The following is an 18,374-nucleotide window of genomic DNA, read 5'->3' on the forward strand; positions in this document are numbered from 1 at the left end:
GAATTGTGTGCTTGTAGATCGGCTATTTTCAAATGGGCGACATGTATATAGGGCTGAAGTGTGTATTATTTAACAGCTTAATGACATAGTTAAATGTTGAAAATGAGTGGTATTTAATGTATGTGTTGTAATAATCCAAGTAACTAAGGTTTTCAAATAAATAGAGTAAAAGTACAATATTTGCCCCCGAGTGGAGTAAAAGTAAAAGTATTGGAAAATGGAAATAGTACAAATACCTAAAACATTGTACTTAAGTGAATGGGTGTGGTACCTACCTGCAGATGAACCTCCCTCAGGTTGCCTGTGAGGCTCTGGCTGTCCAGCCTCCTCTCAGCAGCCTCCAGCCTCTCCAGGAGCGTAGCCCTCTCCACCAGCAGGTATGCCACCTGCTCACTGGGCCCACTCAGGCCCATCTCTCCCAGACCCTCCTGGGCCAACAGCTCAACCAGCTCCTTGCCCTGGCCTTCTGCAAGAAGATGAGTGGCATGGATTGCAAGATTATGAGTGTCATGGATTGCAATAAAATGAGTGTCATGGATTAGGCTCCACAACATGTACCTTAGAATTCTCAACGGTCCTGAAAATTAAGGCCCGGCTTAACTGAGTCCTAAGTGGTCCGGCCCAAGGCACGGCCCGAATAATTAGCATAATTTGTTTTGCCCAACCTGGCGCTTAAACGTTGGGTCATGTCGGGTCATGTTTGGGCAGAATTTATGAGAACTCTATCGCAGAGTAAAAGTGAAACGCTAGTCAGCACCATCTTCATAATAGATAAATACACAAATAGACAGAACAGAACAGAATTGTTTTATTATTAATAAGAGAATTCATTATTAATAATTAGAACTCTAATGTACCTTCTTGGATCTGGATCAAGGTCCAGATAATAATAATAATACATACCGGTATTATTTGTTATTCAAATTGAAGCATATTCTACACCGTGTACATGTACACGTTCTTGTGTCACTCAGGGCATAGTCTCTCGAGACAAACTGTCAAATTCAAGGAAAAGAGGGCGTTGTTTTTCCTAGATTTTTTCAGACTTTGCACAATTCCAGAATCTTTGGTCCTTGGAAAATTGTGTCCAAAATAATTCTTTCAACACGAAGTAGTGTAGTGGTATAGTTAATCAGTGCTTCACTGTAATAGACTGAATTAAAGAACAATTTACAGAGTGAATATCATTAAAAAGCCAATACTTATTGTAGTCTTCAGTACCTATTCTGCTCAACCATACCGGTATTAGGGCTGTCCATTCTCTCATAAAATCTTATGACCTGTGGCTGAGGGAACAAAGCCACGGCGCATTCATTTAATTATATATTTCCCCATATCAAATATTTATTGGCAGTTTGTATGAACAAAAGACGTCAGTATCTGATTCTACATTTGTCATGAATAAAAAATAACATGATCAAAACAATGTCCTCCTGACACATGCCATCTATTAGGTGCTCTGCAGTGTAACACTAAAGCAATCCGTTTAGAAAGAAATGTTAATACAGTCATAAATGAACCAATTCTATGTTGTAAAGTTGGTTCTACTGAAAACAAACAGTTCTACTGGAGGCAACGGTGTTGAGAATTCATTGATGATTGATTGATTGATTGAAAAAAAAGTATGCAGAAGAATGAAATGAAAGCACAAGTCAATACGATCCATGATTAAGCATTACACTCATTTACAACAGGGTCCACCATTTTCAATTCATCAGAGAACATGTGCCAGTCGAGCCATGTCATCTCTCTTTTCCTCTCGCTAAACAAGTGCTGTTAATAAACAACAGCAGCATCCAAAGCTACAGTCTGTTCCAGCCACCGTTGGATCAATCATAACAGCAGCAGTGGCATCAACAGCCACCATGAGTCATGACCGGGACACGCCGACTGCATTCCTAATGGAACTCCCTGAGTCACCCACTGGTATCGGCTAGTAGTGCAAGCTACATTATTATAATTATTATAAATGTATTGTTCATCACAGACATGGTAGCTACTAGCTTTGCATCGGCCAAATCACATCAAATTTACAATTATTTCAAAGTATGACTATTATTATCAAGATTATTCAAAGATGATTTAGGATTTAAATACTTAATTTTATTTGTATCTTCAGATCTTATCTAACAGCACTAGTACTGTAGGTTGGGCAAGAAGGGATGATCACAATGCTCGTTGGGCTCAGTTTTATTTAAATACTTAATTTTATTTGTATCTTCAGATCTTATCTAACAGCAGTAGTACTGTAGGTTGGGCAAGAGGAGCTGATCACAATGCTTGCTGGGCTCAGTTTTATTTAATCTGTTCTGCATGTCTTTATCCCTGTGGTTGTGCTTTACATGAATATCGCTGCAGAACCTGGAGGATGACTGAAACCTAGTGGCTGACTGAACTTCATTTGCACGAAACACGTAATTGGACAAAGCACTGACACCATTGCGCCAAGTAATTTACATGAAAGGACGCGGTTGGAAGAGCACCAACCATAATTTGCATGCAAGCATGTCATTGGACAAGTAAGTACTCACCATCCATCTAGTGTTCCATGAGTGAGTGAATTAGTGAATGAATGAATAAATGAGTGACACTAATTTACAACAGTATGCAGGGCCATGGGGGGGAAAAAAACCATTTAACTTCAATTGTAAAACTAACTAAATAAATTTAGCTCCTATGCCACAAAAATTTGAAATGCCCTACCAACAGCCGTTGGTATAGGCAATGTGAATCCCTATCCTCCTTCAAAACCACTCTCGAAGAACACTTCGCAATTCAATACTGGTCCCTGTAAAAAAGTTAAAGTCGGTATTTGATGATTTTTATTTTGCATAGATAGTGTATACCGTATTTGTATATGTCTTTAAATGTCTTGTTGAATTGAAGCTCACAACGTGGCGCGAAGAAGCTCATTCTTAAATATTTGTTCTAATTTATGGAATTTACTGAAATAAAATCATTGGATTTTGTTATTCATTCATGAAAAGTTTAGCTTTTTCGGTAATGTATTTTGAAAATGTTTTGAAATAAGAATAATTAAAAACCATTTCAAATGCAGGAAACAAAAAAAGAAATGGACCCATAAAAATGTGTAGGCGACCCACAAATGGGTCCAGACAGCAGTGAGTTGGAGGATAAAAGTAGTGTTTTCTGTGGAGCACACACTCACCTTGCTGCAGTTTGATCTGTTGGAGCTCAAGGCGCAGCTGCTCGTTGTCTCTCTCATATTCAGCGGTCAGCGCCTCGCGCTCCTCCAGCAGCCCGCGGATATGCGCCACGTAGCTCTCCACCTGAGAAACATGCAACAGGCGCATACAAAGTTATGCATCGATTTTGCACCATAGTGTCTTTGAGTATTATGAAAAGCACTATAGAAATACAATGCATAAGTAATACATGTATAGCAAAAGAAATAAAGACTTAACTGCCTAAATTAACATCAACTAGAAAGTTTGCACTTATGAAGTACAGGTCAAGCAGTACCTCTGCCGACACAATTTAAAATGTCCCCTGGATTGTATCCTTGACCTGGCTTCGATCATTTCAACCAAAAAGTAAATCCTCTAATGAAAGACAAATCCATTATTGTGATCTTGTTCTTGATTTTGACCATGAACATTCATCCTTTTGACCCAAAGGTTAAGCAGAATGTCTTCGGGGGAAACCTACTGGTCGTCCCCCCAAGTTTAATGAAAATGCACATTCATTAAATCTATTTTGCAACAGCACCTGACCTTTGAAATCCAAAGTTCCATCCCCTGTGGTACTGGGCTGAAAATCTAATCATCCACAGTGTTACTGATAACCATACGGACCATGCAGCGCTTCTTCTTCTCTTTATTCAACGTGGTGGGCAAGTACTTCGCCTCTGCATCACTCATCAGTAGACTGAAGTGCTCAAAGCGATAAATATGGCCCTTTCTCGTCATCTCACCTCCTTCATCTCACGGGCCTGTTGGGTGCGTAGCGTCTGCAGCTCCTGGTTGGCTGCGTTGCGCTCTTTCTCAGTGCCAAGCAGCTGATGCCACAGGTGGCGCTGCCGCTCCTCAACACTGACCCCGGGAGGCAGGCCATCCTCCTGCAGACGCACCGCGATCTGTTCCTGCTCCGTCCGCACCTTGGGGACAAATAATTGGTGCTGTGTTGCATAAGGCCTACTCATACTCCGGTTTTAGGTGATAAGGTGACCACCGAAACGGTTGTTAGTAAAACAGAGATGTGTTTGGGACGGGTTAATTGTTGTACAAATCGATTGATTTTATTCAGTTTTTTGACATTGAACATTGGAACATAAATTTAAAAATAATTGCACAGGGCACGGGCAGTTATGACAGAATGATAACTTGAATGTACAAAGCAATGACAGGCAATGACTGGTACGGCAGTAACGGCACCAATAAATCAAAATGAATAATGTACGGGGCGTCCGGTGGTCCGGGCGCATGCCACATATAGGCCTTTTTTTAAACTAGCTGCTGGCCACTCGCCCTACACACTTCCACTCGGTTTTAGCATAGATATATAAATAATAGAGCAATAATAAAGGCACCAGGATTCCCCTCCCATCCAGTGCCGTCTCTATTATTTATATATCTATGATCAAACCAAGTGGAAGTGTGTAGGCAGGACGAGTGGCAAGGGGCTAGTTTCAAAAAGGGGGATAGGCTCTGGCCTGCCAGCGCATTGAGTGTTCGAGTCCTGAAAAATGTGAATAATGTACTATGGCAAAATAGGCCACATTAATAATTTTATACTTTCAAAATGCGACAGGCCTCCATACATCATTGTGTGTGTGTGTGTGTGTGTGTGTGTGTGTGTGTGTGTGTGTGTGTGTGTGTGTGTGTCCAACTGTGAAAGAGAAACAGGCCACAGAGTTAAACTCTCTCTTCTTTCATCTAGCAGTGAGTTTTTAGAGTATCCATTCCATGCTGCCCTTTTCAGTGTGATGAAAACATGTGATGTTAAATTTGAGTTAACTGCAAAATGATCTATTGCACGACACATGGCAATGGCAGGAGCAGGAGGACACAATGCATGGGCCCTGCTTACACTAAACACCTGTCATTGAATTCAATAGTGTAATTTGCAGGTCCTGTAACTCGAGAGGGCCCGCCATTCAATGGAGGTAGACAGACACCATCCCAGCATGCTGTGCATTGTCTCCACATGCTAGGCTGGAGCATCAGGTCTCACATGCCTGGTGTACTTAAACATCAGACCAAAAGTGCCAACAGTGGGATTACTTGGAAGCATTTGAATAATTCTAACATCCACTCCAGCAAGTAACCAATCATTTTTATGTTTGGCAGCCTGGTGAAATAGTGAAACTGCTCAAATTGGTTTAAACATTTCTGAATCCAACAGCTGCTGTAGTCGACCCATGCAATCCTGGCCGCCAGACCCCCGTCAATTGTAAATTATACAAACTAGGACAAAGCTGTACATGTTAAACCATGATAAACAAATCAATGAATGAATATGGGCATTACCTCTTCATTATCCATGGCCATGCATCAGGAAGTTGCATCGGTAAAGTGATGAACTTTTCAGCCAGGACAATGATGTTAAGCAGCAATCCAGCCTACATTTTGTCCAGATAACATATTAAAAGGTTCTCAATTATTTTCCAATACGTAGATCGTCAAAACGCAGACTGCTGCTCGGTCTGGCTGTTGTGTGCCATTGTCTTCTTCTCTTGCTTTCCCTGTAAAAGATAAGAGACCCTAAGTTAGAGCAATGATGATGTCTGTGCAAGCAAGTTAGAAGTTAGCCTGGGTTCCAGCCTGATTCACTGCGTTCCACGGATCTGAAAATGTCACTGACAATTCATAATCACGGAAGGCAGCAATTCAGGCTGGAACCCAGGCTAGTTAGGAGTATGATTGTAGTTGTATTTTGACTTTCTAAGATTGAAGATCAGGGTTATAGTTACTACCTCGGCTTGGGTAGGAAGAGTCACATGCCATAACCTCAGGTGTACGAGTCACATTACATCACCCTAGGGCAGGCTATGCAAAGCTTCCAGCTGATTAGCTATGTTTTATCTGCTGTATATTATTATCATGACTTGTTTAAGCAAGGCAGGGGACAAGGCTGCAGTATGCACATACACCAGGGTCCATAGCAGTTAATAACATTGTTTGACTCAGTGATTTACATATAGACACCATCTCTCTTACTAATAGGTACAGTAACAGCTAACCGCTTTTCCATCAGTCAGTACTATGGTAGTTGAGTGAAATCCGCAATATTGGGATGATGAGTCCAGTGTAGTTGTAGTACCAAAATGTCTGACGAGGAGGAGCAAGTTAGGCTTTTTTTTCTCTCTCCCTCTCTCCAGGGCAAGCACCACAGGCATTTGCATTCCTTTCCTGCAAAAGCTAGCCGACAACTGCATAAACTGGGATGTATCCATTCAGCCGTCTCAGAGCAAATAAACCCACAACCAAGAGCGACAGCTTCAGCTAAACCTAGTTAGAAGTTAGCCCCGACAAAGTTGACTGCAGTTGAGCGCAGAAGTTGAGGAGGCTCAGCTAATAACGCTAACTCGCTACCGTTAGCTAATAGCACCCAGTTGTCAACGAACGACACCCCTTCGCAAGCAAATCTCTGTGTCGTTATTTACACAGCGACTAAAATATACGTTTTTGCGGTGCCAAAAGTGAGCGTAAGCTTTACACACCTTAGCCACAAAACACCAGGTGCAGCAGAGAAGACAAGAGTAGACAGGGACAGCGAGACAGGCGTGGCGGAGCGGAGTGGCTTCTACAAGCACCTAGGCAACGGACCATACCATTCAGTCAGTGGATGGGAATAATTCTGCATCGAGTGATCTAGATTTTTGATTCATTGGAGATTCTGACTTTCAAGTGTTAACTTTGTTTTAATTGTATTGTTCCACTTTTTGCTTTGGCAATGTAAGTGAAAAGGTTTTTGCTTTGGCAATGTAAGTGAAAAGGTTTTCTCATCATAGCCCTTTGAATGAATTGGAAATTGACCCATGACTGACGCACCATATGTCCCCTGCTGCTGCATGGTCGCACTCGCAGTCAGTGGTAGAAAAAGTACTCACATTTATTTGTACTTGAATAAATAAAAGTATCAATACTGCAATATAGAAATACTCTGTTACAACAAGTAAAAGTACGGAATTCCAAATTTACTCGAATAAATGTACAAAAGTATTGGTATCAAAATGTGAATTTTCAAGTATTCAAAAATGTTTAAAAATATTTTGATAATAGCAGATCAGCTATTTTCAAATGACCAAAAACCCAAAATGTATAGCCTATAGGGCTGAAGTGGTTAATGTATGTTTTGTAATAATGAATAATCCAAATCTATAAAGTAACTATATAGGCCTGGTAACTATAATTTTCAAATAAAGGTAGTGGAGTCAAAGTAAAATAATTGGATCTGAGATTTAGTAGAGTAGAAGTAAAACTGTAATTGGAAATGCTCAAGTAAAGTACAATTGTACAAATACCTCAAATTAACTTAGTTACTTTTCCCACTGGTCGCAGCATAGACATCTATGGTTGCAGTCAGTATAGCCTATTTGTATGTCATTAAAAGTTCCTATGAATTGAATATGAAGGACCCCAATGGAAACAATTGCCATATAGGCTTACATGTGGTTTAAATCCTCTTAGCAGACCTTGTATTGAACTGTAGCCTACTTTCCTGTGCTTTTTTTGCAAACTGTTAAAGTATTCAATGAATCAATCAGTAATTTGTGGGGGGGAAATAAATTAGTTTTCATCATAACAATAATATTCAATCTATGATGAACACACTTATGTGAATATTCCCTTGAGTTCCCTAAGGATAAGTCCATCTTTCCTCTCTGCTTTAGCCTTTAATGCAGCCACCCATATGGTGACAAATGTATAGGCCTACTTACATTTATGGATGATAGAGATAAAAGACAAGTTTACCCTTTTTCCACACTAAATTTGTCAAACAACATAATGTAACTTTTGAAATAATAATACATATTTGAATCATTTATGAACCAAAAAAATCACACCCGTGTGAAGTGAGTGGTGCAACTCCGTGTGGGGGGGGGCGGAAGTTCCAGACCCACAGGAACGCACCCAGGGTGCCGGCCCGGTTCCGGCGAGCCGCCCCGCGTCCGAAGCGGTTGAGAAATGACAAGTTACCGTGTGAGGGTCCCTCTACTGTAGGCTACTGTACTGTATTGGCTCACCCAAAATCATCATATATACAGTTAATGTGTGTGTTTGTTAGGGTGCGCACAGGTGGTGAAAAACAACCGCGCTGTTTTCGTGCTCAGACCCACCCAGCCAGCCACCCACACACATAGCTCCGTAAGGGAGTGGTTGCACCACTCAAAAAGAAAGTTTTACTAGTCTCCCAACCCACTGTTTGGGAACCACATGTACTAGACAACTAAAATACTACATAGCAAAGGCAAGTCATTAAGAAGTTAAGAACAATGTTTACAGCCCTAAACAGCCTACATTGAGTACTACATTCCATTTTCACTCATCATTATCCCCTGCAGTTAAAAAACAAACAAAAACTAAACTAAACTAAGCTATACAGTAGCTGCATGTTTATTTTTCATATGATTCACAACACAGATGGATGAGGAGTGGCAGCATGGTCATTATAGGTACCAGAGTTCACTCTAAATGGACTGTTTACAGTAAGGATCTTTTCATGTGGTCGAGCCACTCGTTCCACTGCCCATGGGTGGGTCTTGCTTTGACTCTTTTTTGGACGGTGATTCTGCACTGAGGGAGTGTGTGATACATAGGCCTATAGGCTGCGCCGTATGACGGTGTTGCAAGAGTAAAATAGCCTATCTACAAGCTCACAGCATGTTGACGATGTGACACGCTGCCAGTTTGTAGATCGGCTATTTTTGGTGTGCGGCACACACTGTCATACGACAGAGTATAGATCAGGCTTAAGGGAGAGCAAAAAGGGAGCTCTGTTCAAGTAAAGGGAAATGGGCGTTTAGAGTTTCTTTTTAGGAACTCTACATTCCTCCCCCTGGAAACTGTGGATGGCGTGGGTGAAAAAAAATAAAGGAGGTGTGGCTCCCCTGGAAATGAGAGGACCACTGAGAGGGGCATAATATTAAGGAGTTGTGAGGCAAGCTGAGTGAGGTCACATTAAAAGAAGAACAAGATCTAAAACCAAGGTGAGTGGAAATGTAGGCTACTAATAGTGAATGAATATAATGTAACTTGGATATTGATCATTCCTTTCATTGTATGCCATAATCAAAACAGAAATATAGTACTGAAATGTTTTGTTGCTTCTGGTCCAAATCTCTGGCATTCACAACAATGTCGATAGATAAATATGATCGTAACATGAACCATAGCATGAATCTCAGCAATATATTTAAACTTTTCAACAATGATTGTGCCTTATGTTGAACAGTACTTGATAAAAAAGATCCTGTCATAATATGATTAGGGTTGGGTCATTATTTTGAAACAGTTTAGTCTGGTTCTTTTTATGCCATTTCCAATGAATTATTATTTTTCATTCACTTTTAACTTTGATGGGTGTATTCTATGGTACAGTAATTATATCATTTGACAATCATGGAGACTGGAGTACTCATATGCCCACCCAGTTGGAGCTTCGGATAAAGATCTACAGACACCCATCCATTTGGACTTTTCCTTAAGATAAAGATCCATAGATAATTTCATCCTCTTCCTTTTTTTCCTCTCTCTCTCTCTCTCTATTTCACTTTTTGTCTGATTTCTTTTCAACAATTTTGGGCTACAATTACACTTATTACAGATGCAGCTGGGTCTTCGTTTCATTTCATTTAAATCATGTAAAAACACATGATTTCCTTCATACCGTACTTGAAGTCTGAAGAGTTTACAAGTAGAGCTGCTTTAATGAACACCAGGTGTAGGTTCAAAAACACGCTGTTTATTGTGAGCCATGAAAAAGAACCCCAAAACACCAACCTTCCGAAGGTTATTGAGGTTAATTGAGTAAACATTTTGACACCATTTTGATTTCAATGAACCTCGCCCACTTACTCTAATACAGGTTCACTGTATGGTGACACATGGGCCAGTCAAAGAGTTGTTTTAAAAAGAAGTTCATTGGCACTCTGTTTTGGCACCGGGTCTTATGTAACACACAGAGTATTCTTTGTCTTGTGGCTCACATTTTCCATTTTGGGTTTAAAAGGAAAACAGGAAAGTACCATAACACAAGTGTGGCAGTAACAAATGTGCTAAATTAAAATGATCATGTAATGATGAATAATGATGCCTTTTCACACTGTTGCCATGCGTATGCTGGGCGGATGATGTTTTTGACAGGAAACTAAAGATGGCATACTTGCTGATGTTCGTTACCCTCCTGCATCTTATCACCCTGGCTATGCTCTTCATTGCCACCATGGAGAAGGTATAGAAATCAATTTGATGTCACGATTAATACTAATTCACATTCAATCAAATTAGTTAATAATTATAGTAATACAATGATGTATATTTTGGTCTGTCTGTCTGTCTGTCTGTCTGTCTGTCTGTCTGTCTGTCTGTCTGTCTGTCTGTCTGTCTGTCTGTCTGTCTGTCTGTCTGTCTGCCTGCCTGCCTGCCTGCCTGCCTGCCTGCCTGCCTGCCTGCCTGCCTGCCTGCCTGCCTGCCTGCCTGCCTGCCTGCCTGCCTGCCTGCCTGTCTGTCTGTCTAGTCCTGGTGGGTTTGGGACGGCCTGGAGAACTCAGACCTGTGGTACAACTGCAGGTTCGACAATGACACAGGAACCTGGTTGTGTGCTTCCTCCCAGGAAACTGGTAAGGAACCATTTCATTAAAACTCCTGATCAAGCAGGGGCATCATTTTTGGTCCCAGGGAACGGAAATTGCCACCTCCTAGCGTTCAAACTTTAACTTAACCTTTAACATTTTCTCCAACCTCTGAATGTTGTTTGCAGATTACATTCCATACCCATCCATTTACCATGCAATCTGGGAACCCATTCAGGCATGCCTATTTTGGGCATTTAATTCTATAGGCGAGCGTTATTTTTCTAAACTGGAAGTCGTACTGTGACTTGTGAGCTTGTAGATCAGCTATTTTGTATTATGTTTTAAAACAGAGTTTAAATTGACACTTTTTTCTACCCTCTTTTTTTCACCCACTTTTAAAGCCTCTGTGATGCAAGTCTCTCCTAAACCAGACAACAGAGACTCTGGTTTTTGGTTGTAGAACAGAGCAGTTTATCATCATCCATTCAGGGCTGTGTCGTATGTGGTTCCTTGATTGATATCCTATTTTCTCATTAGTTTGCACTTAAACTGGGTGGAATAATTTATCTACTACTTATGACATTTTGTCAAATATTTTGCCACTGGGCGCTACAACAAATATACGTATGAATACAACTGGCCATGTAAGGTCGGAGGGCCCACTCAGTTTGAACAGGGAAGAATAGTGCATTCCTCCACACACATTATGCCCTCCCAGTGAAATTCATCACTGTCAGGTGAAAAGCAGCTTACGACTCGAGTCGGTAGTGTATATTGGAGGAGACATGTGGTTGTCTTGCCAAGACCACGGTAGGGGTTGGTAGTGACAGGGACTATATATGCAAATAGGGGGGAAATGACAATGACTAAATAGGAGAAAATCTAACTATAGGCCTGGGCCATGGCTCAGTGGTCCAGGCACCTTGGCTGGTAATCCAGTCTGGCAGTGTGCCACGGGTTCGACTCCCGATCCGGCCTTTACTGCATGTCTTCCCCCTATCTCTCTCCCCATTTCCTGTCAGCCTACTGTCTGTCCCTCTATGAAATAATGGCAAAAGCCAAAAAAAAATTAAACACGCGCTTCACACCTCCACAGGGAGTGCAGTGCCTGGTGTCGAGTCGGTTAGACCCACGGTTGTCCAGAACAGCCACAAAAGGCCTCTGCCCGGGCTCTGGACCTGATCTCCATATGGAGCTGTCCTGTTCTGACATCATTCTGACATCTGCATAGACTCCATATTTGGGCATGCCTGACAAAGAACTCCATAACCATAATTATGGGCATAAAAGGGACACTGGGTGGGGCATTAATTTCCAACTTGCATCGTTCCAAGTATTAATAATAATGGGGGAAAGGTAGATATTTGTTAATCCCACGGGAGAAACTGAGCTTCAGCTTCACCCAGTTGATGGCTGCTCGGATGGTCATGATAAGCGCTTTGAGGAGAAATGGTTAAGGCTCAGTGTTAAGCGTTTTGCTCAGAGACACGTAAACCAGGGTCAGGACTCTCAGGGGACGAACTGAACTGGTGACCTTCTGCTTATCAGATGGACTGTCTCGACCCACTAAGCTACATGGCCACCCCAGTAATAACAATAATATTTTGTCAACAAACATGGTACGGATGTTGCGTCATCCTTGGGTCAAAGCTAATTGAAAAGCATGTGTGTACTTTTCTTCATTGCAATTTCAAAACCCACCATAATCCACCTCAACAACTAAATAGAGGAAAGCAAAATAGATGTTATTGGGGGGTAACAATGATGACAGTATTGGTCTATATTATAACAGAAAAATACAATAGAGCACGCACATACACAAACTAAACGCCAGGTGCCGGCCTGCCGGGCCGAGGTAAATAATAGAAGAAAAAATATATTGTCCGCACACTGAAGTAACCTCCAAAACGTAAAAGATTGATTTAAGGTTCCTTCTTACACCATAGTGGACATTTCGAACCATAATGAGGAGCCGTGAGGCTCGAAACATCATGTCCACTATGGTGTAAGGAACCTTAAATAAATCTTTTACGCTTCGGAGCTCACTTCAGTGTGCAGACCGTATCTTTTTTCTAGTATTGGTCTATATACCTGGTGTGGTGTGGTGCATGATGGCGTTCTTCTTGTTCCTTCCTCAGAGTGGCTTCAGGCAGTCCAGGTGCTGATGGTTCTGTCACTGGTCTTCTCCTCTGTGTCGTTCCTGGTGTTCCTGGGACAGCTGTTCACCATGTCCAAGGGTGGTCTCTTCTACTTTACAGGCTTGTGTCAAGTCTTTGCAGGTAATGATAAGGAAACAGTAGCCAAACAAACAAACAAACAGTGGTGTAAAGCAGGGGTTCTCAACGTCCCCCGAGGGGTCGCGACCTTTTCTTTTACAGTCTATGGTTGCAACCCACGGGTTGAGAACCCCTGGTGTAAAGTAACTAAGTACCTTTACTTATACTGTATCTGCTATTTTCAAGATACATACATACATACTGTACATTAAAACATACATACTGTACATTAAAACATACATACTGTACATTTTAAAACTTGAAATGGGAAATTGAGTATTTTCTACTTTTGATACTTTCAGTACATTTTGATGCCAATACATTTGTACGTTTATTTACTCAAGTCAATTCCGGAATTTTACTTGTAACAGAGTAATTCTACATTACAGTAATCATACTTTTAAGTAAAAAAAATTGAGTACTTTTTCCACCACTGTATATATATGTGTTTTTATGTCCTGATGCTTAAATAAATTTTTTTTATGAAATGTTCATCACCATCCTTACTGTCTGTTCAGGTCTAACAGCGTTTATAATGTTCATCACCATCCTTACTGTCTGTTCAGGTCTAACAGCGTTTATAATGTTCATCACCATCCTTACTGTCTGTTCAGGTCTAACAGCGTTTATAATAACATAATGTTCCTCACCATCCTTACTGTCTGTTCAGGTCTAATTAATGTTCCTCACCATCCTTACTGTCTGTTCAGGTCTAACAGCGTTTGCCGCAGCTCTCATCTACACGTTACACCACAAAGAGATACTCCAGGTCTCCAAGGAAAAGCTTTCAGGACATTTTGGCTACTGCTTCATCCTGGCCTGGGTGTGTGTGCCTCTGCTGCTGTGTAGTGGGCTCATGTACATCCATCTGCGAAAGAAACAGTAAGAGCATGGATCCAGGAGGATTACTATGTGACAGTGTTTGAAGTGACAGGGTTACTCATATTTACATCTGAACGATTTGATACATAAGGTATGCTGTGAATGGTGCCTCTGTTGATTGTTCAGGCTTTGACAAATGTTTGTATATGTGTTTTTTTAACAAGACAATACAGGCTTAGGCCTACCGCATGTAGCAGCCTTTCAAGTCCCAACATAGAATGCAATACCATTTAAAAAATATATATAACTAGAACTGCACTCTGTCGAGTGCATAGCCTACTTGCTTGTTGCACACTAGTAGGCCATAAATGGCCTACTAGTGTGCGCAAGCAGAGCGTGCAAGTACTTTCGACTTTCTCTGTGAAGGAACGTTTGAAATGTTGAATTATTAGGTTTAACTATTTGCTACCTACCTACTTTATGCATGTAACGTAATGACTACTTGTGCCTGATACAGCAGTGGTGCCAGATTACATACATGTATACACAGGAGCATTACCTTTAATCCTCCCAACACTAAAACATATCGTCATTACATCACCATCGAAAACCAATTACACTCTGGCATTGGGTCCTTTAATCCACATCTTTATTACGTCATCATTGAGAGCTAGTTATACCAGCTAGTTATACCAGTGCCAGGTGGATTAAAGGAACTGCCTCTATGTATATATATGTAATTTGCATTTTCGATGCGTATGAACCGTGCCAGCAAATGACGTAATGACTAGTTGTGCCTGATAAAACCAATGGTTTTCGATGGTGGTGATGTAATGACGATATGTTTTAGTGTGTCGGGAGGATTAAAGGTAATGCTCCTATGTATACATGTATGTAATCTGGCACCACTGCCGTATCAGGCACAAGTATTCATTACGTCATTTACTGGGACGGTGCATACGCATCAAAAGTGCTGGGACGGTGCATACGCATCAAAAGTGCTGGGACGGTGCATACGCATCAAAAGTGCTGGGACAGTGCATACGGGCCCTGGGCGAAACTAGTACCTACTTACGCGCTCTGCTTGCGCAAGTAATTAGAATGTTGACAAATTAAGACCAAGTGCCAATGAAGTGTTATGTATTGGGTTGTTGTTTTTTCTCATTCTCTTTTTCTGACAAGGTTTAGATTTAAATGGCACTGGAGTTGCTTTGACGTGTGCTTAGAGCAAAGTTTTAAAATATATTTTTGTACCTATCGCTAATGTCTAATAAGTGCCTCCAAAATATATCTCAATAAAACATGAATAAACATAATTCTTACCTTCATTCTACTATGGGTTGGTTTGATTGATTGATGCAGAATAGGTACATGATGAAAGCACAAATCAATACTAAAACTTATACTGTGGACGACACCATGATTAAGCATTACACTTGTTTACAACAGGGTCCACCATTTTCAATTCATGCAAAAGGTTCTGTTTGAATTGTTATGCTTTTGCTGGCGTTGTTGTTTAAAATGTGTCTGAATTCATTACAGAGGCCACCGAAATGCACAAATTCAAAGATTATCATCGCCATGACAACCAAAAGTGTAGCGCTAGAGTTTGTAAACAGAAAGCTCTGTGGTGTGGATAGAGCTGTTGTAGCTATACAGTCAAATTGTAGTCTACCTGTAACAAATTAGTTCAAAAAGTCTGAATTTAGTCGACGTAGGCTACGTGGAAATGCCTAGTAAACATCAAGCTTCAAGGGAGACATCCACAATAAATCCTCTTGCAAACTCTAAAGGTGTAAAAAGGTTATGTGAAGTTTGTCAGAAAGCAGCGCACCTGCAATGCACCAAGTGTTGCGTCACCTTCTACTGGTGAGTTCTTAATAATTGTTGTATTGTTTTTGTTGATGATTCTATCATTTAATTTAAAACTATATTTTGAAATCAAATTAAACAATGTGCGTTATTTAAGTTGTATCGCTGATAATGAAATGAGGCTGAGCTTGTTGGGATATATAATTTGAACACTAGGTGGCATTGCTCACAATACTTTACAACACTCCTGTGGAACGTTTTGGCATGAGAACCTGCATCCACCAAAAATGTGGCAGAGGGAGACGAACAGCTGGAAATTAACTTACCACAAAGTTTTTCTTTTTTTCTTCTTCTTCTTTTTTTGCACATGTGACAGTCAGCGAATTGTGAAAGAACAGCCTGTTTGTTATATCACAGAAAATGGGGCAACAATTAAGTAGAAAGAAGAGACAGACATCAAAGAAGCTTGGCAAACTTCCCTCTGCTGTGCGACACTGGAGTCAAGAGTTCTTTATACTGCATTTGGTGACATGCTTTGCTCCAAATTTTGCTCCTGTCTGCATGGTTTAGGGATGACTGAGCAACTATAGCTATTCTCTCATTTTAGAGGGGAGCTTACAAGTTACAACCACCATAGTACAGGCATTATATGGGAAAAAAGGGGTCAACCTCCAACTAATTGCAAAAAAACCAAACTCAGCTGATTTTGTATCTTACATATGTCCTGAATAACATACAAAAAGTTGCCTGGAATTGTCTGAGGGGAAAGTTTTGAAAATGGCCTGTAAAGTATGACCCTCCAAAAACGAGTTTTGGCCCTTTCTGATAGATTCCACTATGCTAAACCCTATAACAATTTGATAAAAGGGTTTACCAAACTTTTCTCAGTTGATCCTTGTGTATGTTTTCCTGTAGAATCCATTTCTGCAATGGACATTTTTGTATTGTGCATAATTAATTAGATAATTAACATATTTGACACATGGGCGGAAGTAACAGGGAAAACCCATATAACATTTTGATAAAAGCCATATTAATACGCAGCATTAATTTTTAAATTAATTAAACAGACTCTTAAAACACCACACCACACCTTTGTTGATTTACTCAACATTGGGGCTAATATTTGTCAGCCCCAGAGCCTATAGTTCAATCACATTGGAAGTGGCTCGGGAGGCATCCTTTGGTTAGGCACTGTAGGAGGAGAAGATGAGTTCAGATATGTACCAGTGCCACTGTCTGCCATTTTGTTTAAAGCTGCATTACACCTCAAGCAGACTGTAATTATGAAACCTTTTAATTAATTGTCTGGTTTGGGTGTTATTTTGTTCATAAAGTGCATGCTATTCTTGTGTGATCCTCAACACAGGATTTGATATATCCAGAGTAACATTATTAGTATTGCCTTCATCACCAATAACCATGATAGTACAGCAGCTATCTGCACCCGGGGGCATTACTATGCCAGCTTGTGCATGTGATCGACATTTGCATTAATGTTTTATTTTTGCCACGGACATGCAAAACAAGTGATCAATGATATTACCAGAACACCAAATGTATAGCCTAAAGTACTAATAGACTCTTGACGTGTCATATATTGTCTACTCTATTCCACTGCGCTACACATTTTAAAATAAGTCACTTATCAAAACTTATTTTTGGGGAAAAGCTACAACACATTACGTCATGTTGTTACCTTGTAGATCAGCAATTGTCCTTTCTTCTTAGCCTATAATGACATGCCCAAAATCAGGATGTCAGGGTTAAAGTAGTTAGATATATAGTTACCCAACTAACTTACCCAGCAAGACTGGGAAGTTATCCACTGTATACTGGCAGGTGGCCGTCCTGAGACAGGCATTATATGTGGCATAATGCATGGTCCAAGAATATTCCATGTTTGGGATTTCAATAAATGGGTCTTATACAGTAAGTACCGAGAAAGGGACCCTTAGCTGCAAAGGTGAATGGGTGTGCATTATACTTCATATTAGGTTAAGGTTATTGCAGGTGGCCTTTCAGAGGACAGTGTTACTTGGGGACATGAGGAGACAGGAAGTTCTACAGGCTAAACTAGTTTTGTTTGTCAACGTAGCTTAAATAGTTGGTGTCAGTTCATTAAGGTGTGTACTATAGGTTGATGAGACAATTGCAATGGAATGTATGTATGGAAACATACCTGAGATTCAAAACAGATAATTAAGTACATGATGAGATTTAAAGGAATGTTTCACTGTTCACTGTTTCACTGTGTTGTTGTGGAGCATTTGCTATAACAAAGTAGATAGACTAGAAGACCCCATGCAGTAGTGTCATTGCTGTAACTTGGTATCTGTAATGTGTTCTGTTGCTGCAGGGTTGCCTAACCCTAAGGAGGCAACAAGAGTCAGAATCAAGTACAAGCAGTGAAAGTCATACACTAAGATCGAGTTCAACGGGGTTCTCTTACAAAACTCATTGCCTCTTTTGTGGTACACCAGTTCAGCTTGTAAACAAGAAAAATAAATATGGTGTTCTCGAAGTCAAGACAATTGAAACCAAGGATACACTTTTGAAAATCTGTCACGAACGAGGTGACGATTGGTCAGAGACTGTGAAGGCACGGATTCTGCATGTGCATGACCTACACGCAGCAGATGCAGTCTACCACCAGACTTGCAATGTGAATGTTCGCACTAATAAACAGATACCATTAGCGCATG

The 18,374-nt window shown here is 40.6% G+C and overlaps 2 protein-coding genes across 7 annotated transcripts in view; one reads left to right on the forward strand and one right to left on the reverse strand.

Annotated features, from left to right (window-relative positions):
* The window catches only part of ccdc30 (coiled-coil domain containing 30), a 34,549-nt gene extending 27,758 nt beyond the window's left edge, over positions 1-6,791 (reverse strand). For 5 of the 6 annotated variants that reach the window (XM_080762937.1, XM_080762933.1, XM_080762934.1 and 2 more), the window contains exons 1-5: positions 6,683-6,791; positions 5,490-5,704; positions 3,935-4,138; positions 3,170-3,290; positions 276-466 (exon numbers count right to left, since the gene is read on the reverse strand). In XM_080762937.1, coding sequence (XP_080619063.1) covers positions 276-466; positions 3,170-3,290; positions 3,935-4,138; positions 5,490-5,510 — 537 coding nt within the window. In that variant the 5' untranslated portion in view covers positions 5,511-5,704; positions 6,683-6,791. The remainder of the gene's footprint in view (positions 1-275; positions 467-3,169; positions 3,291-3,934; positions 4,139-5,489; positions 5,705-6,682) is intronic. The other variant, XM_080762936.1, reaches the window with a different exon arrangement.
* A 2,283-nt stretch (positions 6,792-9,074) lies between these two features.
* On the forward strand, positions 9,075-15,185 carry LOC308315312 (epithelial membrane protein 3-like). The gene is made up of 5 exons (XM_080763240.1): positions 9,075-9,172; positions 10,329-10,416; positions 10,702-10,804; positions 12,898-13,038; positions 13,746-15,185. Exons 2-5 carry the CDS (start codon positions 10,339-10,341, stop codon positions 13,919-13,921), a joined length of 498 nt encoding a protein of 165 aa, XP_080619366.1. The 5' UTR covers positions 9,075-9,172; positions 10,329-10,338; the 3' UTR covers positions 13,922-15,185.
* The last annotated feature ends 3,189 nt before the right edge of the window (positions 15,186-18,374 follow it).

This window comes from Protomyctophum bolini (genome assembly GCF_963924005.1).
Source record: "Protomyctophum bolini genome assembly, chromosome: 5".
Lineage (NCBI taxonomy): Eukaryota > Metazoa > Chordata > Actinopteri > Myctophiformes > Myctophidae > Protomyctophum > Protomyctophum bolini.

Coding starts and splice junctions, on each gene's coding strand:
- LOC308315312 (XM_080763240.1), top strand. CDS start 10,339: ATGGCATACTTGCTGATGTTCGTTACCCTCCTGCATCTTATCACCCTG. Junction 10,417..10,701: donor TCATTGCCACCATGGAGAAG/GTATAGAAATCA, acceptor CTGTCTGTCTAG/TCCTGGTGGGTTTGGGACGG. Junction 10,805..12,897: donor TGCTTCCTCCCAGGAAACTG/GTAAGGAACCAT, acceptor TTCCTTCCTCAG/AGTGGCTTCAGGCAGTCCAG.